We start from the raw sequence: 26,809 nt of genomic DNA, 5'->3' as shown, positions 1-26,809 counted from the left end.
TTTTCAAATCCCTCCATGGCCTCCCCACTCCCTTATCCTCCTCCAACTCCACAACCCTCCACTCCTCTTGTGAATTCCCAATTATAATTGCGCCACCATTGGTAACCGTGCCTTCAGCTGCCTAGGCCCTGGGCTCTGGAATTCTCTTCCTTAAGCTCTCTGCCCCTCGGCCTTGCTTCCCTCCTGTAAGAAACTGCTTAAAGCCAACCTCTTTGATCACCAAACCGAAATCACCTCATGCGACCTGGTGCTAACCTTAACTTTTTCTATTCTTTATTCTTTCATGGGATGTGGCTGTCACCGGCAAGGCCAGCAACCTGAATGGCTTTGATAGACCATTTCAGAGGGGCAGTTAAGAGTCAACCACATTACTGTGGGTCTGGAGTCACATGTAGGCCAGACTGGGTAAAGATGGTAGATTTCGTTCCTAAAGGAACATTAGTGAACCAGATGGGGTTTTTACGACAATCGATGATGGGTTGTCATGGTCACCGTCACTGAAACTAGCTTTTCAATTCCAGATTTATTAATTGAAATTTAAATTCCACCAGCTGCCATGGTGGGATTTGAACCCATGTCCCCAGAGCATTAGCCTGGGCCTCCGGATTACTAGTCCTGTGACATTACCACTACATCCTAAATTATTTATAATGCTCCAGTGAAGTGCCTTGAGATTGTTCATTATGTTAAAGGTGCTATATAAATGCAAGCTGTTGCTCTATTTGAGTTCTCTGGATATAAAGATCTGAATTCCCTTAGCTTATTTTTGATTATTTTGTTCATTTTAATTATCTGTCTACCTAGCCTCTCAAGTCCCTTTGGACTTCCACTGTCTCTAGCTCTTCACCACTTAGTAAGCACCCTTTTTGGATCCCTTTTAGGTGACCTATAGCCCCCGTATGAATGAACACTCAAGACCAGTCCCAAGAAATTCTAAGCCGACACAGAATTATGATGCATCATTTCAACCTTTATTGGAATCAGGGTTCGAGGCGTTTGGGTGATTTTCAGGGACTGCAAGACTCACTGCTCCGCAGAATCATTCAGGCAGGACTTGACCCACTGAACTCCCCGTCAGAGCTAACCTCCTGTTTCACTTCTCCAGACTCCGACCGAAGGTTGGTGCGTTTACACGCGGTATTATTACGATGGAACACGTCCATCCCAACGCTGTTTCACGGAGAGAGAGAGAGAGAGAGGACAACCACTGATTAAGCAGAAAAAGGCAGATTTAGTTCACAGTCCTGCTCGATCGTTAAATATTTCATTAATATATTGGAAGATCAGACATTGCCATCTTAGTCTTGAGTCGATAATTTGTAAGGAATCTTTGTTCATCCATTATCAAACATTCCCAGGGCAGGTACAGCACAGGGTTAGATACAGAGTAAAGCTCCCTCTACACTGTCCCCATCAAACACTCCCAGGGCAGGTACAGCACGGGGTTAGATACAGAGTAAAGCTCCCTCTACACTGTCCCCACCAAACACTCCCAGGACAGGTATGGCACGGGGTTGGATACAGAGTAAAGCTCCCTCTACACTGTCCCCATCAATCACTCCCAGGACAGGTACAGCACGGGGTTAGGTACAGAGTAAAGCTCCCTCTACACTGTCCCCATCAAACACTCCCAGGACAGGTACAGCACGGGGTTAGATACAGAGTAAAGCTCCCTCTACACTGTCCCCATCAAACACTCCCAGGACAGGTACAGCACGGGGTTAGATACAGAGTAAAGCTCCCTCTACACTGCCCGCATCAAACACCCCCAGGACAGGTACAACACGGGGTTAAATACAGAGTAAAGCTCCCTCTACACTGTCCCCATCAAACACTCCCAGGACAGGTACAGCACGGGGTTAGATACAGAGTAAAGCTCCCTCTACACTGTCCCCATCAAACACTCCCAGGACAGGTACAGCACGGGGTTAGATACAGAGAAAAGCTCCCTCTACACTGTCTCCATCAATCACTCCCAGGACAGGTACAGCACGGGTTAGATACAGAGAAAAGCTCCCTCTGCACTGTCTCCATCAATCACTCCCAGGACAGGTACAGCACGGGGTTAGATACAGAGTAAAGCTCCCTCTACACTGTCCCCATCAAACACTCCCAGGACAGGTACAGCACAGGGTTAGATACAGAGTGAAGCTCCCTCTACACTGTCCCCATCAAACACTCCCAGGACAGGTACAGCACGGGGTTAGATACAGAGTGAAGCTCCCTCTACACTGTCCCCATCAAACACTCCCAGGACAGGTACAACACGGGGTTAGATACAGAGTAAAGCTCCCTCTACACTGTCCCCATCAAACACTCCCAGGACAGGTACAGCACAGGGTTAGATACAGAGTGAAGCTCCCTCTGCGCTGTCCCCATCAAACACTCCCAGGACAGGTACAGCACGGGGTTAAATACAGAGTAAAGCTCCCTCTACACTGTCCCCATCAAACACTCCCAGGACAGGTACAACACGGGGTTAAATAACAGAGTAACTGCAGGTGCACCTTTCCCAACCCTCAGATGTCTTCACAGCTAATGAAGCATTTTTGATGTGTAAGGTAGGAAAGGTGGCAGCCAAATTGTGCACAGCAAGCTCCCACAAACAAAGATTTGATAATATCCAGCTAATCAGTTTCAGTGATGTGGATTGAGGGATAAATATTGGGCAGGGCACCAGAGAGAACTGCCCTGCCCTTCTTCGAAATGGTGCCCTGGTATTTTGCACCTCCACCAAGATAGGGCCGGCGGACCCTCAGTTTCACATCTGATCCAAAAGACAGTGCAGCACTAAGTACCTGTGGGTTGCATTGACAGTACTGTCTACAGAAACGGTGCTTTAATTACCTGGTGGCCTTCCAGTTATCCCTTGGAACTGTAACATTTTGTCGGAGTAACCATATGGTAATCAACTTCGCTTCACCTTCAACCTTATAATATTGCCCAGCCCAAACGGAGACACTAGTGACACCTGTGGAGGAGGGGAATTCAAAAAAAAAAAGAACAGGTCTTAGGGGAACGTGCAGTCATGGCGTGGTGAAGATTAAACAAGCACTCGGGTTCATTTCCAGAGGGATAGAATTGGAGAGCAGAGAAGAGATGCCAAAGTTATATCGAACCTCGGTGAGACCACACTTGCCGTTCCTGTGAACAGTTCCGGTCCCCGGGTTATGAAGAGGATTTAGAGGAGAAGGTGCAAAAAGAGATTTGTATGGCGAGGAAAACTCAGAACTTGATCAAAAATGATTGAATAGACTGGGGGTTTTTTTTTTCCCTGTAGAAAGGAGAAGGTTAGCTGATAGAGGGTTTTGTAAGATTAGGAGCCGAATATTCGGATGGGGTAGCAATCACCGTTGGATTGCTACTCCCCACCTATTTTTTTTTTACACAGCGTCGGTGCTCCGCACTTCTTGGCCAGACTTCCAAGCTGGGCCTCTCCGGAACAGTCCCTGTTCCTGGAGTCCTTCCTCGTAGAGCAGGACTGTCAGGAGGGAGCTGAGCCGTGCCACCTTTTTACAGCATTAGCTGCTGTGTTTTGGTAAGTCTCCATTCATTAACAGGTTGCAAAGCTTTGGGACATTTAAGTAGCTTCTCGTGAATGAGGTACGTGGGTAGGGTGGTGAGGTCAGGCCGCGGGGAGTGGAAAGGTCAAGGGGCTGGGAGGATTGGGGGATTGTCGGAAGGTCAGGGGGTAGTCGAAGGGTCAGGCGGGTCGGAGGGTCAGTGGAGAGTTGGAGGTTGAGGGACAGTCGAAGGGTCAGGGGAGTCAGGGTTGGTGGGGAGTTGGAGGGTCGGTGGGGGGAGGGCAGGGGGGGTGTGGTTCGAGGGTCTGGTGGAGTCGGACGGCCAGAGGAGAGTTGGAGGGTCGAGGAGTTGGAGTGTCAGGGTGAAGTCAGAGGGTTGGAAGGGGTCAGAAGGTCAGGGGTGTCAGAGGGTTGGGGGAAGTTGGAGGGTCAGGGGGCAGTCGGAGGGTCAGGGGGCAGTCGGAGGGTCAGGGGGAGTGGAAGGGTCGGGGGAGTGGAAGGGTCGGGGAGGTCGGAGGGTTAGGGGGAGTCAGAGGGTCAGGGGTCAGTCGTAGGGTCGAGGGGAGTTGGAGGGTCGGGGAGAGTCGAAGGGTTAGGGTGGCGTGTGGGTTGGGGGAGTGTCGAAGGGTCAGAGCATCAGGGGGAGTTGGAGGGTTGGAAGTGGTTAGAAGGTCGGGGTGTCGGAGGGTTGGGGTGGGGTTCTGGGGTTCAGATGGTCGGGTCAGAGGGTCAGGGGAGGTTGGAAGGTCAGGGGGGGAAGGTCGGGTGGGGGGTCGGTGAGTGGACTTGGTTGGGAGTCAGGGAGGTCAGTTGTATAGTTATCTAGGAGTTATATATCATTTTTTGCTGTCTAACATTTCCAGGTAAGTAAGTTGGAACTGTTCGAAGTCTCTGACTCTAACTCAGAGTTGGAGACACTTTCGGAGCGTTCTGGATATGGGGGAAGTGCCCATCGGAAATTGAAATTCCCCGAGCATTTCCCACAGAGTCCTTGCATTGGGGTTTCCAAGGGATCCACGAATGCACCTTCTGGGGTACAACCATCCATTGACCAGACAATCTGGGTCTATGTAAGAGTTCAATGAGGTGGATGGAAAGAAAACGTTCCCAGTTCAATATAAGATGGTCACCAATGTATCCAATCGGGAATTCAGGAGAAACGACTTTACCCAGGGAGTGGGGAGAATGTGGAACTCGCTCCCGTAGGGAGTGGGCGAGGTGAATAGTGTAGATACATTTAAGGGGGAAGCTGGATAAACACATGAGGGAATAGAACGATATGTTGATGGGATGAGTCACAATACTTGCAACTTGCGCTTTGCACCTTTCAGCCCCTTGAGGGAAGGAGGACAGAACAGCCAGAGGAAAAGGTAGGAGGGGAATAAACAATGGAGAGTTTGGAGTGTCAACAGTCAGGAACATGGCTGCCCAGAGCATCATTCGGCTAAATAAATATCATGAGTTACCCTTAATCCACTTCACTATGAACCCGAAGGTTGGTTGGGGGAGATCTTGCTGATATCCAACCACGTGCCCTTCCGCAGTCAGATTAGACGTTGACACTGGCGACACATAGGTGCCAGTTATATGCCCATCGGTGCTCACATCGATCTTCATGGTAGACCCAAGCTCATTTTCCCAACAGCCACTCAGTGATGTTTCCTGACAGGAAGGTCAAATTGTTAAACATCATTGACTCTACACAGATAAAGAAAGAGTTGCATTTCTGTAGCACCGTTCGTGACCTTCAGGGTGCCCCCCCCCCCTCTCCCCCCTCTCCCCCCACTCCCCCCCCCCCCACTCCCACCACCCCCCCCACCCCACCCCCCACAACTCTCCCCCCCACCCCACCCCCCATCCCACCCCCCACAACTCCACCCCCCCCCCACCCCTCCACCCCAGGTGCTTTGAAACCTACAATGTACTTTCTACAAAATATAATATGGGGAGCGCAGCAGCCAATTTGCGCCCAACAAGTTCCCACAAACAGCGACGTCTTAATGACCCCGATCATGTTTCTTTTCAGTGATGTTGGTTGAGGGATAAATATTGGCCCTAGGGCAATGGTGGGGCTTGGGAAGGATGCGGAGAGGGAGTTGGTGGATGTGGGGGTGGGAGCTCCCAATAGTGGCTATGGGCTCTTTTACATCCACCTTAAAGGGCAAGGGGGGGGGCCTTAATTTTACGTCTCATCTGAAAGACAGTGCGGCGTGCCCTTGATACTGGCACTGGGAGCGACAGCCTTGATTATGGGGCACAAGTCTCTGGGGGAGTGTGAGATTGTCCAGGGGTGCCTGGGCTAATCGATGCTCCCCCAGATACTTTATCCCATTGCCCGACTCCTCATCATCTGGTGACCTTGAGTCAGAACGCTGGGCATTATGATCAGGCTGGAACAGAATGTGACTCTTAAGCTTTAGAATAATCAACTAGGGGAGATTTTCCTCCCTTTCCTTACCCCCAGGGGTGCCGAGCCTGAAGTTAAAGCTCTCTGTGATGGGAAATCCATGGGCACTGTCCTCTCCGTGTAACTGAGGGCTCTTCCCCTCATCGTATTCCCACACCAGACTGATCCCACAGGGAGTATAACACCCTATTCCTGTACGCATTAGTGACTCACACATTTGGGGGTCTCCTACTTTTCAATCGATATTTAGCCTATTGTTCAACACTGATCTGCAGGAATCCTCTATGATTCACCCCCCCCCACCCTCTCTAACCCGGGGATAACTGGACAGTGATCAGGAGCAGGAACCTGGGCTGATTCCCCCCCTCTCTCTAAACTGGGGATAACTGGACAGTGATCAGGAGCAGGAACCCTGGCTGGTTCCCCCTCTCTCGCTAACCCTGGGATCACTTGACAGTGATCAGGAGCAGGAACCTGGGCTGATTCCCCCTCTCTCTCTCTCTAACCCTGGGAGAACTGGACAGCGATCGGGAGCGGGAACCCCAGCTGATTTCCCCCCTCTCTGTAACCCAGAGACTAATTCTAATCTGCTAACACCCCCTCCACACTCTCACCTTTCCTGCAGGAACCCATTCCCCAGGTGCTCCACAGACTTACCGGTTCTGAATAGGATGCACTGATAATGCACAGCGACAGCATGAGAGCCAGGTACATCAGCCTGCCCATCGTGGTGCTGCTCCCGCTCACTCGGTCCTGCTCTCACTGCCCGTCTGCTAGCGGGGGTGACTGCCGATCTGTATTTAAAGAGCCCGTTCCCTTGGGTAAGCTGGCTTGAGGCCACATTGTGCAACAGTTTATCAAGCGCGGCATTGAGAAAGGAGGAACTTCCTAAAAGGACTGAGGAACTGGTGAGCCCCAGTGACCGTTGGCTGGAATAACTGACACGTCAGCGTGAAGTGACCTCTAACTGAACCAAGGCCGTCTACCTGTTGTCCTGCAGAATGATTTTTGATTGAGGGAAAAGCGGAAAGCTTGGCATTGGTTGCTTCTTCCAAAGAGGCATCGCATCTTGTTTGCACCTGACGATTACAGCCTCAGCGTTTTTCCCACTGGAAAGCCGCTGGATCATGAGACGCGGGGCACAGGATAAAACCGCCGCAGGAGCATCAGTTGAAAGAGGGCCCCTTCACCAGTGACGGACTCAATTAGCAAAGAGAGGGCTTGCATTCCTGCAGCGCCTGTCACAATACGGGCTTCATGAGTGATGAATTTTGGAAGTGTGGTCACTGTCACGAGTGTAAGAAACAGAGCAGCCCACAGCCCAACCCTCCGACAGTGCGGCGCTCCCTCAGCACCGACCCTCCGACAGTGCGGCGCTCCCTCAGCACCGACCCTCCGACAGTGCGGCGCTCCCTCAGCACCGACCCTCCCACAGTGCGGCGCTCCCTCAGCACCGACCCTTTGACAGTGCGGCGCTCCCTCAGCACCGACCCTCCGACAGTGCGGCGCTCCCTCAGCACTGACCCTCCCACAGTGCGGCGCTCCCTCAGCACCGACCCTCCCACAGTGCGGCGCTCCCTCAGCACCCACCCTCCGACAGTGCGGCGCTCCCTCAGCACCCACCCTCCGACAGTGCGGCGCTCCCTCAGCACTGACCCTCCGACAGTGCGGCGCTCGCTCAGCGCCGACCCTCCGACAGTGCGGCGCTCCCTCAGCACTGACCCTCCGACAGTGCGGCGCTCGCTCAGCGCCGACCCTCCGACAGTGCGGCGCTCCCTCAGCACCGACCCTCCGACAGTGCGGCGCTCCCTCAGCACTGACCCTCCGACAGTGCGGCGCTCCCTCAGCACCGACCCTCCGACAGTGCGGCGCTCCCTCAGCACCGACCCTCCCACAATGCGGCGCTCCCTCAGCACTGACCCTCCGACAGTGTGGCGCTCCCTCAGCACTGACCCTCCGACAGTGCGGCGCTCCCTCAGCACTGGCACTGCAAGCGCAGCCTCAATCTTTGTACTCAAGTCTTTGGAACAAGACTCGAACCCACAACCTTCTGACTCAGAGGTGCGTGTGCTGCCCACTGTGACATGACTGGGGAGATGATGGCATAGTGGTATTGTCGCTGGACTAATAATCCAGGGACCCAGGGTAATGCTCTGGGGACCCGGGTTCGAATCCCATCATGGCAGGTGGTGGAATTTAAATTAAAACCTGGAATTAAAAGCCTGATGATAACCATGAAACAATTGTAGTTAAAAGCCTATCTGGTTCACTAATGTCCTTACCCGGTCTGGGCCTACATGTGCCTCCAGACCCACAGCAATGTGGTTGACTCTTAAATGCCCTCTGAACAAGGGCAATTAGGGATGGGCAATAAATGCTGGTCTACCCACATCCCATGAATGAATAAAAAAAAATGCGCTGTGCAATGCTGGAGACAGCAGGTCCAGCAAGATTAAAGAGAAACAGTTCTTCTTAAATCATTGCAGAACTTTATTGTTGCTAATACAGTAAACCATGAGGTAAATTGAGTTAATCACAACCTTTATCCAAGTTAAATCATTTCAAACGGCACCAAATAAATTCTCAGTCCAACCTAAAGGGCGGTTGATTTTTTTGGGGTGGGGGGTGCAGGAGAGAAAGTTCGGATGGAAGGGGGAACAGTTTGTTTGCTGTTCAAACAGAAATATCGCAGGAAAGGTTTCTCAAGAGGCTCAAACCATCCAAGCCCCCGCAAGCGTCTGCCGTTCCAGTTTTTGAAAGGAAGAAATGCACTCCAATCGCGCCATTCAGGGCCGAGGGAAGGCCCCGAAGCCCTTCGCAGCCAGTGACGGGCTTTTCCGGTAACCGTGGCAACCCACTTGCAAGTTATACTGCAGCCGGTGCAGACTCAAAGTAGAGCGAGGTCGCCACTGCCACTACCAGCCAATGGGAGAGAGCCTTCCTTTGCTTGGCTTTGGTCAAATGGCAAAGCGCTGCTCATTGGTCCTTCGAACCGCACAGGTTTCACAGGCCGGGGGTAAAATTTCCCAACTCTGTGGGCCCCACAGGCCTCTGCGTCACTGGTCAATCGGGTGTGGTGGGGATGGCGAGAGGGGGAAAATTGCTTTGATTGGCAAACTACGGATCCAATCAGCCAGCAAAGGGTCAGCTCCTTTTCCAATCGGCCGTCAGAGGGCACCTGGGACATAGACAAATAGTGGGATGGAAGGTCATGTGATAAAGCCTCCACGCGCAGGCCCAGCCAGAGTTGGCAACTCGAGGGCTGCATAACTTGGCTGAGCTGGGGGGCAACCCTCAGCTGCACCCCAGCCCCGCCACCCCTCGCCAACCCCCACTTGGCATCAGACAAGAGTTAAGGTCAACATTGAGAACATAGAGAGCTGGACTAGACAGAGGAGGGTAGAGAGAAAGGCTCAGGCTTGGATCTCAGGACGGGCCTGCCTGACCACTGCTGGACAGAGGCCGCAGCTGGGGTCAACAGTCAGTCAACAGACCCTGCTCTGGTACATGAGATTAAATTCTCCTCATAACCCCAGCCCCACAGACAGAAAACGATTTTCAAGAAAATTCCTGTCACCGGATTCAAATCTGGTCAGAAACATAGGCGTCTAGGATCAGGCAAGTTCAAAGGTTAGCCACAGGAGGGTCCTTTGACTTGCGGCCCGTTCCGGCAATTGGTCGGTCTCGCTCCTCCCACAGGGTCACACCGTCGCACGAGCAGATCTTTTTCGGATTCTGGAAGAGTCCGGCGGAGCGAGCGATAATTCCACAGGCCAAACTTCATGGGAGAATATTCAAAGCGGGGTGGGGAGGAAGGAAAAAATTTCAGGTCAAGCATGAGGTTGGATACAGAGTAAACTTCCCTCTACACTGTCCCCATCAAACACTCCCAGGACAGGTACAGCACGGGGTTAGATACAGAGTAAAGCTCCCTCTACACTGTCCCCATCAAACACTCCCAGGATAGGTACAGCACGGGGTTAGATACAGAGTAAAGCTCCCTCTACACTGTCCCCATCAAACACTCCCAGGACAGGTACAGCACGGGGTTAGATACAGAGTAAAGCTCCCTCTACACTGTCCCCATCAAACACTCCCAGGACAGGTACAGCACGGGGTTAGATACAGAGTAAAGCTCCCTCTACACCGTCCCCATCAAACACTCCCAGGGCAGGTACAGCACAGGGTTAGATACAGAGTAAAGCTCCCTCTACACTGTCCCCATCAAACACTCCCAGGACAGGTACAGCACGGGGTTAGATACAGAGTAAAGCTCCCTCTACACTGTCCCCATCAAACACTCCCAGGGCAGGTACAGCACAGGGTTAGATACAGAGTAAAGCTCCCTCTACACTGTCCCCATCAAACACTCCCAGGGCAGGTACAGCACAGGGTTAGATACAGAGTAAAGCTCCCTCTACACTGTCCCCATCAAACACTCCCAGGGCAGGTACAGCACGGGGTTAGATACAGAGTAAAGCTCCCTCTACACTGTCCCCATCAAACACTCCCAGGACAGGTACAACATGGGGTTAGATACAGAGTAAAGCTCCCTCTACACTGTCCCCATCAAACACTCCTAGGACAGGTACAGCACGGGGTTAGATACAGAGTAAAGCTCCCTCTACACTGTCCCCATCAAACACTCCCAGGACACGTACAGCACGGGGTTAGATACAGAGTAAAGCTCCATCTACACTGTCCCCATCAAACACTCCCAGGGCAGGTACAGCACGGGGTTAGATACAGAGTAAAGCTCCCTCTACACTGTCCCCATCAAACACTCCCAGGACAGGTACAGCACGGGGTTAGATACAGAGTAAAGCTCCCTCTACACTGTCCCCATCAAACACTCCCAGGACAGGTACAGCACGGGGTTAGATACAGAGTAAAGCTCCCTCTACGCTGTCCCCATCAAATACTCCCAGGACAGGTACAGCACGGGGTTAGATACAGAGTAAAGCTCCCTCTACACTGTCCCCATCAAACACTCCCAGGACAGGTACAGCACGGGGTTAGATACGGAGTAAAGCTCCCTCTATTCTGTCCCCATCAAACACTCCCAGGACAGGTACAGCACGGGGTTAGGTACAGAGTAAAGCTCCCTCTACACTGTCCCCATCAAACACTCCCAGGACACGTACAGCATGGGATTAGGTACAGAGTAAAGCTCCCTCTACAGTGTCCCCATCAACACTCCCAGGGCAGGTAAACACGGGGTTAGATACAGAGTAGATCTCCTACTGTGCGACGATGGTGGAGGGAGTGAATATTTAAGGTGCTGGATGTGGTGCCAGTCAAGTGGGGCTGCTTTGTCCTGGACGGTGTCGAGCTTGTTGAGTGTTGTGGGAGCTGCACTCATCCAGGCAAGTAGAGAGTATTCCATCACACTCCTGACTTGTGCCTTGTGGACAGGCTTTGGGGGGGGCGGCGGGGGGGAGAACGGGAGGTGGGTTAACCCGCAGAATTCCCAGCCTCCGACCTGTTCTTACAGCCACAGTATTTACTTTCCCCATATCTGGCAATAGTCTTGCCCAACAACAATCTACCCATTGCAGCCTTGAATGTTGACACCTGACATCCACGGCCATGTTTGCAAGGAGAGCGCTGGGAAGAGAGTTCCCAATTCCGACTCCCCTTAGTGTGAAGCCCTTCCTGACATCAGCCCAGCTCTGACTTTAAGGTTAGGCCCCGTGGTACTGGACTAGCCCCTGCCCCCAACCCCCACCAGAGGAGATAGTTTCTCTCTATCGACTCCTATGGAATCCCTGTAATATTTTTTTTACTGCCTTACCCACCAAGCTCAGGGCAACACAAGCCAGTCAGTCCTCGTATATTAACCCTTTAAGCCTTTCTAACAGCCGGGCCTGGTCGCTTCCTGGCCCGGCCGACCAAGATGGAGGAACTGGCAGCAAGCTGGAGCCAGACCCCGCTGGCCAGCCCTAGTCCAGCCCCGGCCTCCCCACGCTGTGTGCGTGTCACCGCGCACCGGCCCAAGCCCCTGGGTCTCTGAGGGAGTTTGGTGCCAACTGACCAGCCGTCTCCATGCACCATGGGTGCAGAGAGAGAGAGAGAGAAACTGTTTCCTCCCCCCACCCCCACACCATCGGCCTACCGGTCTCCCGAGTTGCCCGTGGTCCGGGACAGAGGGTGGTCACCTCTGCCCAAGTCATCCTCGCCGCTGTCGACCACCACCGATCGGCCTATGATATCCCAGACCTGCCGGGGAAAGGGAGGGGCAGAGTCAGTGACGGACGGACGGTTCAAGTGTCACACCGCTCCCACCACGGGTCAACACCCTTGTGCCAATAGACCCATCCACCAAGACCTTCCAGTACCATTCCCTCACCGAGGCCCCGAGCCAAAGTAGTGGATCGAATTTCGCCTCGGGGTGAGTGAGAGGGAGACCCAGAGTGTGGAAAAGAGGAAAACACAGATTGCGCCTCGAAAAGCAGACGCCGGGAGCCTGAAACGAAGAAAGAAAATGCTGGAAACACTCAGGCAGTTACGGTAGCATCTGCGGAGAGGGTCTGTGACCTTGCATCAGAACTGGGGGAAAAGTTGGAGACGTGGTCGGTTTTGAGGAAGGGGTGGGCGGGACAAGGACCAAAGGAAGATCTGTGATCGGGTGGAGGACAGAGAGTGAGTGAGAGAAGGCTTAGCGTGACAGGGCCAAAGGGGATGGAAACGGGGCAAGAGGAGAGACAAAAGGTGTGGTTGGAGCTCACGGGCTGCTGTCTGCAAGAGAGAAAAATAAAAACAGTAACAAGCAAAGAAATGGAAACAAAATGGAGCAGCGATTACAGTCGGAAATGGCTGAGTTCAACGTGGAGTCCGGAAGGCTGTAAAGTTGCCTAATCGGAAGGTGAGGTGCTGGTCCTCCAGCTTACATTGCGCTTCACCGGGATAGAGAGCAGGCCGAGGACAGAGATGTCAGTGTGAGAGCAAGGTGGAGAATTAAAATGGCAGGCCGCCGGGAGATTGGAGTCAAGCTGGCGGACTGAACGGAGGTGTTCACTGCAAAGCAGTCACCCAATCTGCGTTTGGTCTCCCCAAGGTACAAGGAGCGGATACGGGACATAAAAAATATTTCTTTATGCGCAGCGACTCCTGGACAGAGCGCGGATGAGTGCGATCGAGAGCAGGATTGAGTGTGGGCGGGACTGCGCACGAGGGAGCAGTAGTTAACAACGTGGGACGTGAAAGCTGCTCGAGGCAGGAGCTGTGAGAGTTTTCAGATGCTTCCTGCTAGTCTTACTACACAACCGGTGATCTCACGTGCTTAAAGCACATAGAATCAGAGGGAGTGCTATTTTATGTGGGCTGGAGTCTTGCACCATGTAACATGATAACAATTTGAAGTAGGTATATCTCTCCCAAGCCAATTTCCAATAAGACTCTCCAAGTTATTCAATCGCTCTGAATTTGTGCTTCCAGCATAGGAACAGGCCATTCAGCCCATCTGCCCTGTGCCAGTGTTTCTCCTCCACATGAGCATCCTCCCACAACCTCTTCATCTCCCCCCCTTCCCCAATCACCATATCCTTCCATTCCTTTCTCCCTCGTGTGTTTATCCAGCTGCCCCCTCAAATGTATCTACACTATTTGCCTCAACCAAGCCAAAACCAAGACATACAGAGCTTTTCTTTATTGAGGGAGTTTATTGACTTGTTCAGTCTTACAGCTCTCTTCCCACTCAACCCAGTGTCCCAGCTATCCCCTATTTATACTCTTTTAAAACCCAAAATAAATTAATTAACAAATTAAACAAATTGACGTCCCCTTAAAGGGGCACTGTAGAAACAAAAAAAACTTTAAAGGAAACTTAACAAATTAAATTAAAATGACATTCCCGGGGATGATGATGATGCACTCCAGCCCCCGCTGTGCCCACAGTTCGCGCAAGGCCTCTATTGTACCGGTGGACACTGCATGCTCCCTCTCTAGGGACACGCAAGCGTGAACATAGCCGCGGAAGAGGGGCAGACAGACAGACTGAACCACCCACTACACGGCTTGCTGCCTGGACCTGTTATTGGCCACCTTGGCCAGGAACCCAAAAGCAGAACCACGAGGAGGTCCTCCAATCTGCCTGCCCCCACTCTACACCGGGCCGCCAAAGATCAGGAGCATGGGGCTTAAGTACGACCAAAATTTGAGGAGCAACCCCCTGAAGTAGGCGAAAAGGGGCTGCAACCTGACCCAATCTCTGTACGCAGGGAACACAGACTCCTCAAGGCCTTATCCCCTATTTATGCTGTCTTTAGTAAAACAAAAAAAAAAATCAAAAAATTAAACAAAAATCAATAAATGAGAGGGGATGAAAGCCCCTAATGGGGCATTGTAACAAAAATCAAAAGAAACTTAACTGACTAAGCCAAAATATCATGCCCGGGGTGGGGGGGGGTGGGGGGTGGTGATGATGCACCCTAGCCCCATGGTGCCTACCAATCCCCGGTAGGCCGCTAGCGTACCAGCAGACGCCGTGCGCTGCCTCTCCAGGGCAACCCGGCTATGGACGTAGCTGCAGAAGAGGGGGCACACAGTCGGCTTAGACAACCCCCTCAACTGCCTGCTGCTTTGGACCTATTGATGGCCACCTTGGCCTAGCCCAGGAGCACGCTTACGAGGAGGTCCTCCTCCCTCCTCAGCCCCCTCAAATAGTCGAAGAGGGGCTGCAACCTCACGCAATCTGTGTACACATGGAATACAGGCTCCTCAAGGCTGTATCCCCTACTTATACGTGCTCAAAGACAATCGATACCCATCAACTTAACCGTAACAATGTAATTGACATTAACAAACCTTAACGATGTAATTGACATTAATGGGGGGGGGCGCTAGGAGGGGACTTTTCATTCTCTCCACTTGTAAACTGGAACCCCTAATCACCCCAAACACCGCACTGCCCCCACCGCCCAACCAGATATTAACCCCAACATCTGACCCACTCCTGGGATGCCTGTGAACAAACAGCTCACCAACTGCTTTAACGGCCTGGGCATCACCTGCTTCCTTTTGCAACACCCTTGTGACCACAAACAGGATGCAATCTCCCGGACTGGTCTTCCTCCTCAGCGTGTGGGAAGGCTGGCCCACCTCACTTCAACTCGCCTACTGCTGAAGCCCTCCTCTGTGCCTCTGCCCCTTTTTCCAGAGCAGACTGCTCCGGCGCCACCCACCCCACGGGGTTACGTACTTCCTGTACAGCACTGGGAGCGCTGGCCGGGGTTATGGGCTCCAGAGATAGAGAAGGACACAGACCCACAACCTTCTGGCAGGCAGGGGTGGGGTGAAGAGGGGCACCTCTTGAAAACCTCTCACAAAAAATGGAAGGGGGCAAGTTTGCAACCGAAGCAAAGTGTTCTTTGAGAAAGAACAGGGGTTCTGGTGTCAACCTGTCTTACAGGATCATAGAGGAGGCTGCTCGGCCCATCGTGTCAGTGCTGGCCCTCCGTGAGAGCACCTCAGCTAATCCCACCACTACCCCTTCAAATGTTTTCTCTTCAGTTAATGATTGAATTCCCTTTTGAAAGCCTCAACTGAACTGTCTCCACCGCACTCTCAGGCCGTGCATTCCAGATCCTAACCACTCGCCGCGTGAAGAAGTTTCTCCTCCTGTCTCTATTGCTTCTTTTGTCAAGCACCTTATATCCGTGCCCCTCTCGTTCTCAATCTTTCCGCCAATGGGAACTGTTTCCCCCCCCTACCGACTCTGTCCAGACCCCTCACGGTTTTGGACACCTCTTGTCAAATCTCCTCTCAGCCTCCTCTTTTCCAAGGAAAACAGTCCCAGCTTCTCCAATCTATCTTCATAACTGAAGTTGCTCATCCCTGGAACCATTCTCGTGAATCTTTTCTGCATCCTCTCTAATGTCTTCACATCCTTCCTAAAGTGCGGTGCCCAGAGCTGGGGACATAATACTCCAGCTGAGGCTGAATCGGTGTTGTATACAAGTTTAACATAACCTCCTTGCTCTTGCACTGTATGCCCCCATTAATAGAGCCCAGGATACTGTATGCTGTATTAACCAGTTTCTCAACCTGTCCTGCCACATTCAATGAATTGTGCACATTCACAGGTCCCTCTTTTTCCGCACCCCCTTATGAGCTTAGAGGTTCGATAGATGTGCAGATATAGGAGTCCAAAATGATGATGGGATTAAGGTAGGATGGATATGGAGAAATCATTTTCTCTGGTAGGGAAATTTAAAGTGAGGGAACATAATCTCAAAATATGAGATAGGTCATTCAGGAACGAAATCAGGAAGAACCTTTCCCACACCAAGGGGCTATGGAAATCTGGAACTCACTCCCTGAAAAGGTTCAACTGGAGATTCAACTGTCATTCTTTGAGAGGGTGCGGAGGAGATTGACCAGAATGGTCCCCAAGGGATGAGGGGATCATAGAGATGGGGTTAGGGGTTGGAGAAGCTGGCGTTGCTCTCCTTGGGGCAAAGGAGATTGAGGGGGGGTGGGAGGATTTGATAGAGGTGGGCAAGACGATGACAGGTTTCGATAAGGTAGACAAAGGAAAGCTGTTCCCATTGGCTGATGGGACAAGGACTGGGCAGGGGACACAAATTTAAGGTTTTGGGTGAAGGGTGGGGGGGCAGTGATGTGAGGAAGAGTTTTTTTTACACAGCGAGTGGTAATGACCTGGAACTCGCTGCCCACGAAGGGGGTGGAAGCGGAGATAATGAACGATTTCAAAAGGAAATTGGATGTGAAATAAACTTGCAGAGATAGAGAAGGGAGACGGGACTGGTAAACTGCACGACAGAGAGCTAGCATGGGCCAAATGGCCTCCTTCTCTGCTGTTGTGAAAGCCCATGTGCTTTTAGGGGGGGGGGGGGGGAAACCTATGTTTTATGTTGGGGTGATGGTCTCTTTAAGAGCTGGCTTTACCTGAAAGGCTTCTGGGAAAGCACCTTGTTTCCAGAAACTTACCATGTGACCCACAATCATCTGGGAGATGAACAATAGGATAAGAGTCAACAAGAAGTTAATTATAGGGGCGAGCGGATTCAGTGTGTCTGGATCTTTTCAAGCATGTTCCTTTTGAGTTTAAAACTCAAGAGATGTTCAAACCCTTAGAGATGTTCAAAACCATGAGCAGGGCTGGACAGAGTCAATAAGGAGAAGCTGTTCCCGCTCGTAAAAGGATCAAGAACGAGAGGGGCGCAGGTTTAAAGTGATTTGCAAAAGAAGCAAACATGACGTGAGAAAAAACTCTTTCACGCAGGGAGTGGTTCGGGTCTGGGATGCGCTGCCTGGAAGTGTGGTGGAGGCAGGTTCAATCGTGGCATTCAAGAGGGCATTAGATGATTATTTGAATAGAAACAATGTGTAAGGATACAGGGAAAAGGCAGGGCAATGGCACTTGGTTATAATGTTCATCTGGAGGGCTGGAGTAGACACGGTGGGCTGAATGGCCTCCTTCTGTGCTGTTAAAATTCTGTGAAAAGAAACCAGCTGCAGAACAGGGAACATCTCTTTCCAGTAGAATTCAGTTGAAATTCAGGGTGCTGGCTAAAATAGTTTAAAACTCTTGTTAACTGAAGGACTCCACTAATAGTAAGGTGAACTTCTGGGATCGCCAAGCCGAGAGCGTTGGCACAGGATTTAGGAGCAGGAGTAGGCCATTCTGCCCTTCAGCGCCTGCTCCGCCATTCAATAAGATCATGACTGATCTGGTTGTGGTCTCAACTCCACTTATCTGTCTGCCCCCACCCCTGTAACCCTAGACTCCCTTATCTATCAAAAATCTGTTTAATTTAGCATTGGATAAATTAATTAACCCACTGCTTTCTGGGGAAGAAAATTCCACAGAAGAAAGACCCTTTGTCTCTTCCTGCGATGCTCTGGTTATCATTAGCTAAACTGCTACACTGCTCTATTACCTCGTTGGTTCCCTTGGTTTACCACATCTTCTCTCATATTTAGTTAGCTTAAAGCCCTCTCTATCACCCCGGTTATATGACTCGCCAGAACGTTGGTCCCAGCACAGTTCAGGTGAAGACTGTCCCAATGGTACAGCTCCCACTTCCTCAGTACTGGTGCCAACGCCCCATGAATCCCCACACCAGTCTCTGAGTCATGCATTCATCTCTGTGATCTTATTAACCCTACCCCCAATTTGCTCGTGGCTTAGGTAGTAATCCAGAGATTATTACCTATGAGGTTCTGCTTTTTAATATTCCCCCTAGCTTCTCTTACTCCCTAAGTAGAAACTCTTTCCTAGTTATATCTATGTCATTGGTACCTAGATGGACCATGACCACTGGATCCTCCCCCTCCCACTGCTAATTCCTCTCCAGCCCCAGGCAGGTGTCCCATAGCCTAGCACCAGGCAGGCTACACAGCCGTCTGGACTCCTGCTGTGAGCTGCAGAGGACTATGTCTATCCCCCTGACTAAACTGTCCCCTACTACCACTACATTCCTATTTACTCCCCTCGCTTGAATGGCTACCAGTACCACAGTGCCATGGTCAGTTCATTCATTCACCTGCAGCCCCTACTCTCATCCATACAAGCCGCAAGAGCCTCGAGTCTGTCGGACAATTGCAAAGGCTGAGGCTCCTCCACTTCTACCTTCTCTGCCCCCCTTGAGAAGGGGGAGAGAGAGAGAGAGAGAGACAGACACAGTTTGAGATGCAAAACTCCAGTGTTAAAGCATATTAGAAAAAGTAGAGTTCTGACCGAAGTGGCTATGCTTAAGAAGTTAGCTAAGCCTGTGCTGAATTGGGAATCCACAGTGGGACAGGTGGAGGAGATTTGGAGGGAAAATCTTTCTGGAATTAAATGAAAGGTACAAGAAATCTCAGCTCATCTACAATTTTTAAAAATTCATTCATGGGATGTGGGTGTCACTGGCTAGACCAGCATTTATTGCCCATCCCTAAATGCCCTTGAGAAGGTGGTGGTGAGTCGCCTTCTTGAACCGCTGCAGTCCCTGTGGTGTAGGTACACCCACGGTGATGTTAGGGAGGGAGTTCCAGGATTTTGACCCAGCGACAGTGAAGGAACGGCCGATATATTTCCAAGTCAGGATGGTGTGTGGCTTGGAGGGGAACTTGCAGGTGGTGGTGTTCCCATACGCCTGCTGCCCTTGCCCTTCTAGATGGTAGTGGTCGTGGGTTTGGAAGGTGCTGTCGAAGGAGCCTTGGTGAATTCCCGCAGTGCATCTTGTAGGTGGTACACACACTGCTGCTGTGTGTCGGTGGTGGAGGGAGTGAATGTTTGTGGATGGGGAGCCAATCAAGCGGCTGCTTCTTGAGCGTTGTGGGAGCTGCACTCATCCAGGCAAGTGGGGAGTATTCCATCACACTCCTGACTTGTGCCTTGTAGATGGCGGACAGGCCTTGACTCTTTGAAACCATATTAAAGCCAAGTGGTTAATCTTCTAATTTCTGGTAAGTATCTGACTTGGGTTTACTTGGGGGGAGAGTGTATGTCAAATGGGCGCAGAAGGAAAGTGGAGTGAAGAAGTTCAGTTAGCATCTATGTTGATTGCACTTTTAATACCTTTAAGGTAACTGACCATTAAGTTATTAGCGTTCACGTTCTTTGATTTTTGTGCATTAAAATTCCTTTGATTTGACCCGTGAACCGAGCGGCTTTATCCTTTAAGTAAATACCTGAATTTTCGGATTCTAAAATAAAAATAAATTAACCTTACTGGCCTCTCCTGAGATCGTAACACTACGCAGCTTTTCAAGACGGAGACTTGATCGATTTTATTGGGCCGAGAGTCTTGGAGGGAGATGGAGCTGAGCTAGGTAGATGAGTTAGAAGACAGATTAACCCCGGTCTTGCTGAATGGAGGGAGGAGCAGCCTTGAGGGATGAATGACATCCTCCTGTTCCTATCCCGGTTGGCAGTGCGTAAGGTTAAGGATACAATTGAGGACCCTTTTTTTCCCTATTCGTTCATGGGATGAGGGCGTTGCTGCCCAGGCCAGCATTGTATTGCCCACCCCTAATTTAAGAGTCAACCACATTTGCTGTGGGGTCTGGAGTCACATGTAGGCCCAGACCGGGTAAGGACGGCAGATTTCCTTCCCCTAAAGGGGACATTAGTGAACCAGATGGGGTTTTTACAACAATCGGCAATGGTTTCACAGTCACCATCAGACTTTTTAATGATGACCATGAAATCATTGCTGATTGTTGGGATCTTAAGCCAAGAGAGTGTGAGAATCTGAGAATGGGAATAAGGGAAAAAGTTACTCTCCAACTCCCTCCCCCACCTTCGGTAAGTCACCTGGACTCCAGGTTATCTATAAAGATACCTACCTTCCACATGATGCCATCTCGAGCCCAGCCCAGAAGTGGTCAAGAGCTCTCAGGCTGTCAGCACCAGTAACACGTTCCACGGAGCCTCTGGGAAACTGTCCAACATCCAGACTATTGCTGCTCTTACACACTTGAAACCTCAAGTCCCTGGTCCTCTCCAAACTGTTAAACTGGTATTAATCTCTCAATGGCACCCCGCCAACACCAACCCCCCCCAAACTAAGTGTATTGTAAAGGGTTAATGTAAACAGAGTCTACATCATCGGTGATGTAAGATCACAGGACAACAGAGTATGCTGAGAGATAGTTCTATATGGAGCCTCGTGCTAAGCCTTAACCTGTACATATGTTAGGAGGAGGTATATTAAAAGTTAAAGTTTACTGCCTCCAGCAACCTCTATCGATCCTAACCAAGGACAATCTCAGCTAGGACCCACAATAATGATAACAGACTATCCAGCCCTTTAATTATTTTTTTTAGACCTCTCTCAGGTCATCTCTACTCTGCTCTGAAATAAACAGACCAAAGTCATAAGAAATAGTTGCAGGAGTGGACCATTCAGCCCCTCGAGCCTGCTCCCCCATTCAATACGATCATGGCTGATCTTGGGCTTCAACTCCACTTTCCCGCCCGCTCCCCCATATCCCTCGATTCCCTGAGACACCAAAAATCTATCTATCCCAGCCATAAATATATTCAGGGATGAAGCATCCACAACCCTCTGGGGTAGAGAATTCCAAAGATTCACAACCGTTTGAGTGAAGAAATTTCTCCACATCTCAGTCCTAAATGATTGACCCCTTATCCTGAGACTGGGCCCCCGTGTTTTTGATTCCCCCGACCAGAGGAAACAATCTCTCAGCGTCCACCCTGTCAAAGCCCCTTCAGAATCTTGTAGGTTTCAGTAAGATCCCCTCTCATTCTTCTAAACTCCAGAGAATATAGACCCAATTTACTCAGCCTCTCATTATTGGTCAACTCCCCTCATCCCAGGGACCAATCTAGTGAACCTTTGCTCTACTGTCTCCAATACAAGTACATCCTTTCTTAAACGTGGGGAACAAAACTGCACCCCCTATTCCAGATGTGGTCTCACCAAAGCCCCATACAGCCCACGACTGTTACCATCCAGAATACAAGGGTAGCAGACACATGGGAACACCACCACCTGCAAGTTCCCCTCCAAGTCACTCACCGCCCTGACTTGGAAATATATCGGCCGTTCCTTCACTGTCGCTGGGTCAAAATCTTGGAACTCCCTCCCTAACAGCACGGTGGGTGTACCTACACCACATGGGCTGCAGCGGTTCAAGAAGGCAGCTCACCCCCACCTTCTCAAGGGGCAATTAGGGTTGGGCAATGAATGCTGGGCCCAGCCAGCGACGCCCACATCTGTAAATGAATTTTTAAAAAATTGTAATAAGACTTCCTTATTCTCGTGCTCCAATCCCTTTGCCATAAAGGCCAACCTTGTGGTCTTTAAGTGTATTTGCCGAACTAAACTTCTTTAAGCTAGAAATTGGTCTCACAGCTTTTCTCTGAACTTTTTCCAAAGCCACTATATCACCCACCATATGTGGGGACCAAACTGGGCCAGTGCTTTAGATGTGGTCTGACTAGCGGTGTCTATAGTGAAAAAAATGGCGCCTTAGATTTATATACCAGTCCCATCGGTACAAACCAAGAAGGAACAAAGTAAAGAATTTGCTTTCCTGTAGCACCCTTAACATCCTCAGGACATTCCAAAGCGCTTTACCGCCCATGAACAGTTATTGTTGTAATCTAGGAAAGAGGACAGCCAATTTGCACACAGCAAGCTCACCACAAACAGCAAGGAGATAATGACCAGCGATGTAGCTTGAAGGAGAAGTATTAACCCCACGATATTGGGTAAAACTCCCCCTCTGCTCTTCTTCCAAATATCGGCCGTGGGAGCTTTAACATCCACCTGAGAGGGCAGACGGGGCCTTGCTTTAAGGTCTCATCTGAAAGACGGCACCTCCGACAGTGTGGCGCTCCCTCAGTACCGGCACTGGGGGGGAGTGTCGGCCTGGATTTTGTGCTCAAGTGCCTCGAGTGGGATTCGAACCCCCAGCTTCCCGCCTCAGAGGTGAGTGTGGTACCACCACAAGGGGAGACGGTGGCGTAGTGGTAAGGTGGCTGGGCTAGTAATCCAGAGGCCCAGGCTAATGCTCTGGGGACATGGGTCCAAATCCCCACCACGGCCGCTGGGGGAATTTAAATTCTATTGATAAAATCTGGAATTGAAAGCTAGTCTCAGTGACGGCGACCATGTCGTAGAAACCCATCCGGTTCACTAATGCCCCTTTAGGGAAGGAAATCTGCCCTCCTTACCCGGTCTGGCCTACATGTGACTAGAGACCCACTGCCATGTGGTTGACTCTTAACTGCCCCCTGAAATGGCCTAGCCAGCCACTCAGTTCAAGGGCAATTAGGGATGGACAACAAATGCTGGCGACACCCACATCCCATTAAAAAAAATACAATGGTTAGCGTTAATTTGAATATCTCGATCTTGGCGGTGAGCCGGATCGGAGATGGTTTCGGGTGAATTTTCTCGGCTCACACCCGGCGCGCCGTCTCACCGCGGTGACAGCCGGCTGCCTTACCTTGAGGCGGCTGTCCTGAATTCGGAAGTTGGCTTTCCCGGCCTCGTTCGCATGGATGTTCCCCAGGTCACCGACGTGCTATAAGAGAGACACCGATGAGGAAATGTCGAGGGCCAGTAAACGGCAAAAATTTGGGAAACGGTTGTGTATTGGAGCCGGGCTTTTGGGGTTCAAGGAAGATCCTGGGAGGGGGAGGGGAGGAGTCCCAGAATTGGATGGTCCTGGGAGTTAAAGCAAGGAAGGGAACGATGTAAGTGGAGGGGGGCAGAGTGTGAAAAGGACTGGGAATTTCAACAACAACATTCCCATCAAACACTCCCAGGACAGGTACAGCACGGGGTTAGATACAGAGTAAAGCTCCCTCTGCACCGTCCGCATCAAACACTCCCAGGACAGGTACAGCATGGGGTTAGATACAGAGTAAAGCTCCCTCTACACTGTCCCCATCAAACACTCCCAGGACAGGTACAGCACGGGGTTAGATACAGAGTAAAGCTCCCTCTACACTGTCTCCATCAAACACTCCCAGGACAGGCACAGCACGGGGGTAGATACAGAGTAAAGCTCCCTCTACACTGTCCCCATCAAATACTCCCAGGACAGGTACAGCACGGGGTTACATACAGAGTAAATCCCCCTCTACACTGTCCCCATCAAACACTCCCAGGGCAGGTACAGCACGGGGTTAGATACAGAGTAAATCTCCCTCTACACTGTCCCCATCAAACACTCCCAGGACAGGTACAGCACGGGGTTAGATACAGAGTAAAGCTCCCTCTACACTGTCCCCATCAAACACTCCCAGGGCAGGTACAGCACGGGGTTAGATACAGAGTAAAGCTTCCTCTACACTGTCCCCATCAAACACTCCCAGGACAGGTACAGCACGCGGTTGTATTCACCCCAATAATGTGCTCAAATGGAGAATGTGCTGTGCGACTTTCCTATTTCTTATACCTGCCATCCGACTGCTTTCCTGCATGAAATTTCCCCCATCAGGGGCCATTTATTTTGTGGGGATTTCCCATCCTCTAGGGTACGGGAATTGCTCCTATTGTTTATAACCTGCAGGCCAAACGGAAGATCGGTTTGGACAACCTAGGCTCCCGGTGGAAGGGAATGATGGAAACCTCCGCCAAACATACTGTGCAGTCACCCTCACAGCTACAGCCTGTGTGGGCACAGAGCCAGCCAGACCTCGCTTACCCGTTCAGGGTCCTCCGGCCCACCGTGCCTGTTCTTTCCTGGGTTGTAGTGGTCGCCACAACTGTGGAAGAATGACATGCAAAGCTTTAATCCATGGTGAGAATGTCACAAAGGGGCTTCAGTCATAGCTCAGTGAGTCACACTCTCGTCTCTGAGTCACAGGGACCTGGGTTTGAGTTCTCTCCAGAGAGTGGAGTTCCCTACTATACTTCCAGTGTCAGTGCTGAGGGAGCGCCGCACTGTCGGAGGGTCAGTGCTGAGGGAGCGCAGCACTGTCGGAGGGTCAGTGCTGAGGGAGTGCCGCACTGTCGGAGGATCAGTGCTGAGGGAGCGCCACACCGTCGGAGGGTCAGCGCTGAGGGAGCGCCGCACTGTCGGAGGGTCAGCACTGAGGGAGCGCCGCACTGTCGGAGGGTCAGCACTGAGGGAGCGCCGCACTGTCGGAGGGTCAGCGCTGAGGGAGCGCCGCACTGTCGGAGGGTCAGCGCTGAGGGAGCGCCGCCCTGTCGGAGGGTCAGTGCTGAGGGAGCGCCGCACTGTCGGAGGGTCAGCGCCGAGAGAGTGCTGCACTGTCAGAGGGTCAGCGCCTAGGGAGTGCCGCACTGTTGGAGGTGCCGTCTTTCAGGATGAGACATTAAACCGAGGCCCCGTGTGCCCTCTTGGGTGGGGGTAAAAGATCCCACGGCCACTATTGGAAGAAGAGCAGGGGGGAGTTCTCCCCGGTGTCCTGGGGCCAATATTTATCCCTCACCCAACGTCACCGAAAACAGATGATCTGAGTCACTGATGTTTATGGGACCTTGCTATGAACGATTTGGCAGTTGCCAGTGAGATAACCAGGTTGTGAAAGACAGTCCCAGGACATCGGTTTGAGAATCTGATCTGTGTTTTGAGGAACAATTCAGGAACTGAAAGCCTGTTATCGTAGAAGTGACCGCAGAAACATCAGGTTGCAAACTCCCAACTGGTCCCTGGGCTCATGTGACTCCTGACACACCCAGCCATGTTGCCTCACGGCCGCCCCTCGGAAATGCTTTAGGAAACCCCTTTGGATTCTCAATGTGTGGCCAGCCCCAGGCACTGCAGTGGCTCATTGCCAACTTCCCAAGGGGCAGTTAGGGGGTGGGCAACAGCCAGGCAGCCTCGCCAGCATCGCCCGTCTCCTGAGAACGGACAGAGAAGAAAATTGGGCCCGTGATGCCCGCCCTGGCCAAATAGCCAGCCAGTACCACGTGCCCAGGCTGGAGAATCGACCAGGGCGCTAAAAAATCAGGCACTCATCTCCCAACACAGGGGAGGAAAGAGAGATGGTGGGGAAGGGGGGCGTGGGCAGTTGTGGGTGTAAAGCGGCGCCCGCACCATCTGTGCACCTCACCTCACTATCTCCCTCACACACTCACAGACGACAGTCTACCTGAGGCAGGAACTGGTCAGGTCCCCGAATTCATGCACATGTAAGCCGTGCAGGCCGGGTTTCAGTCCGTCGATTGTCCCCTCGATGAGGCACTGCTTCTCCGAGAGCTGCAGGAATCGCACTGCGCCCTTGATGACGCCCTCTGGGCCCAGCATCGCCACAGCAGCGCCCAGGTCCTCTGTGGAGAAAAGGGCAAGTGGGCATGAGTTAGATACAGAGTAAAGCTCCCTCTACACTGTCCCCATCAAACACTCCCAGGGCAGGTACAGCACGGGGTTAGATACAGAGTAAAGCTCCCTCTACACTGTCCCCATCAAACACTCCCAGGGCAGGTACAGCACGGGGTTAGATACAGAGTAAAGCTCCCTCTACACCTTCCCCATCAAACACTCCCAGGGCAAGTACAGCATGGGGTTAGATACAGAGTAAAGCTCCCTCTACACTGTCCCCATCAAACACTCCCAGGACCGGTACAGCACAGGGTTAGATACAGAGTAAAGCTCCCTCTACTGTCCCCATCAAACACTCCCAGGACAGGTACAGCACAGGGTTAGATACAGAGTAAAGCTCCCTCTACACTGTCTCCATCAAACACTCCCAGGACAGGTACAGCACGGGGGTAGATACAGAGTAAATCTCCCTCTACACTGTCTCCATCAAACACTCCCAGGACAGGTACAGCACGGGGTTAGATACAGAGTAAAGCCCCCTCTACACTGTCCCCATCAAACACTCCCAGGGCAGGTACAGCACGGGGTTAGATACAGAGTAAAGCCCCCTCTATACTGTCCCCATCAAACACTCCCAGGGCAGGTACAGCACGGGGTTAGATACAGAGTAAAGCTCCCTCTACACTGTCCCCATCAAACACTCCCAGGGCAGGTACAGCACGGGGTTAGATACAGAGTAAAGCTCCCTCTACACTGTCCCCATCAAACACTCCCAGGGCAGGTACAACACGGGGTTAGATACAGAGTAAAGCTCCCTCTACACCTTCCCCATCAAACACTCCCAGGGCAAATACAGCACGGGGTTAGATACAGAGTAAAGCTCCCTCTACACTGTCCCCATCAAACACTCCCAGGACCGGTACAGCACGGGGTTAGATACAGAGTAAAGCCCCCTCTACACTGTCCCCATCAAACACTCCCAGGGCAGGTACAGCACGGGGTTAGATACAGAGTAAAGCTCCCTCTACACTGTCTCCATAAAACACTCCCAGGACAGGTACAGCACGGGGTTAGATACAGAGTAAAGCCCCCTCTACACTGTCTCCATCAAACACTCCCAGGACAGGTACAGCACGGGGTTAGATACAGAGTAAAGCCC

General features: G+C 51.6%; 3 protein-coding genes across 3 annotated transcripts in view; all 3 read right to left on the bottom strand.

Moving 5' to 3' along the window:
- Window positions 1-26,809, bottom strand: part of LOC144670193 (putative RNA-binding protein EIF1AD) — a 333,511-nt gene that overhangs the window by 92,373 nt on the left and 214,329 nt on the right. The gene's annotated exons all lie outside the window — the stretch shown is intronic.
- LOC144670192 (avidin-like) lies at window positions 952-7,483 on the bottom strand. Its single transcript, XM_078532675.1, has 4 exons — window positions 6,589-7,483; window positions 4,991-5,186; window positions 2,848-2,971; window positions 952-1,170 (listed from the first exon to the last, which is right to left on the bottom strand). Exons 1-4 carry the CDS (start codon window positions 6,655-6,657, stop codon window positions 1,044-1,046), a joined length of 516 nt encoding a protein of 171 aa, XP_078388801.1. The 5' UTR covers window positions 6,658-7,483; the 3' UTR covers window positions 952-1,043.
- ccs (copper chaperone for superoxide dismutase) overlaps window positions 8,554-26,809 on the bottom strand; it is a 28,596-nt gene continuing 10,340 nt past the window's right edge. The window contains exons 4-8 of the mRNA XM_078532672.1: window positions 25,481-25,658; window positions 24,067-24,127; window positions 22,861-22,938; window positions 12,047-12,150; window positions 8,554-9,709 (exon numbers count right to left, since the gene is read on the bottom strand). Of these exons, the coding sequence (XP_078388798.1) occupies window positions 9,556-9,709; window positions 12,047-12,150; window positions 22,861-22,938; window positions 24,067-24,127; window positions 25,481-25,658 (575 nt within the window). The 3' untranslated portion in view covers window positions 8,554-9,555. The remainder of the gene's footprint in view (window positions 9,710-12,046; window positions 12,151-22,860; window positions 22,939-24,066; window positions 24,128-25,480; window positions 25,659-26,809) is intronic.

The sequence above is a fragment of the Cetorhinus maximus genome, chromosome 31 (genome assembly GCF_964194155.1).
Source record: "Cetorhinus maximus chromosome 31, sCetMax3.hap1.1, whole genome shotgun sequence".
Taxonomy (NCBI): Eukaryota; Metazoa; Chordata; class Chondrichthyes; order Lamniformes; family Cetorhinidae; genus Cetorhinus; species Cetorhinus maximus.
The sequence above is the reverse complement of the archived record's forward strand: the minus strand, read 5'-3'. Positions and strand labels throughout refer to the sequence as shown.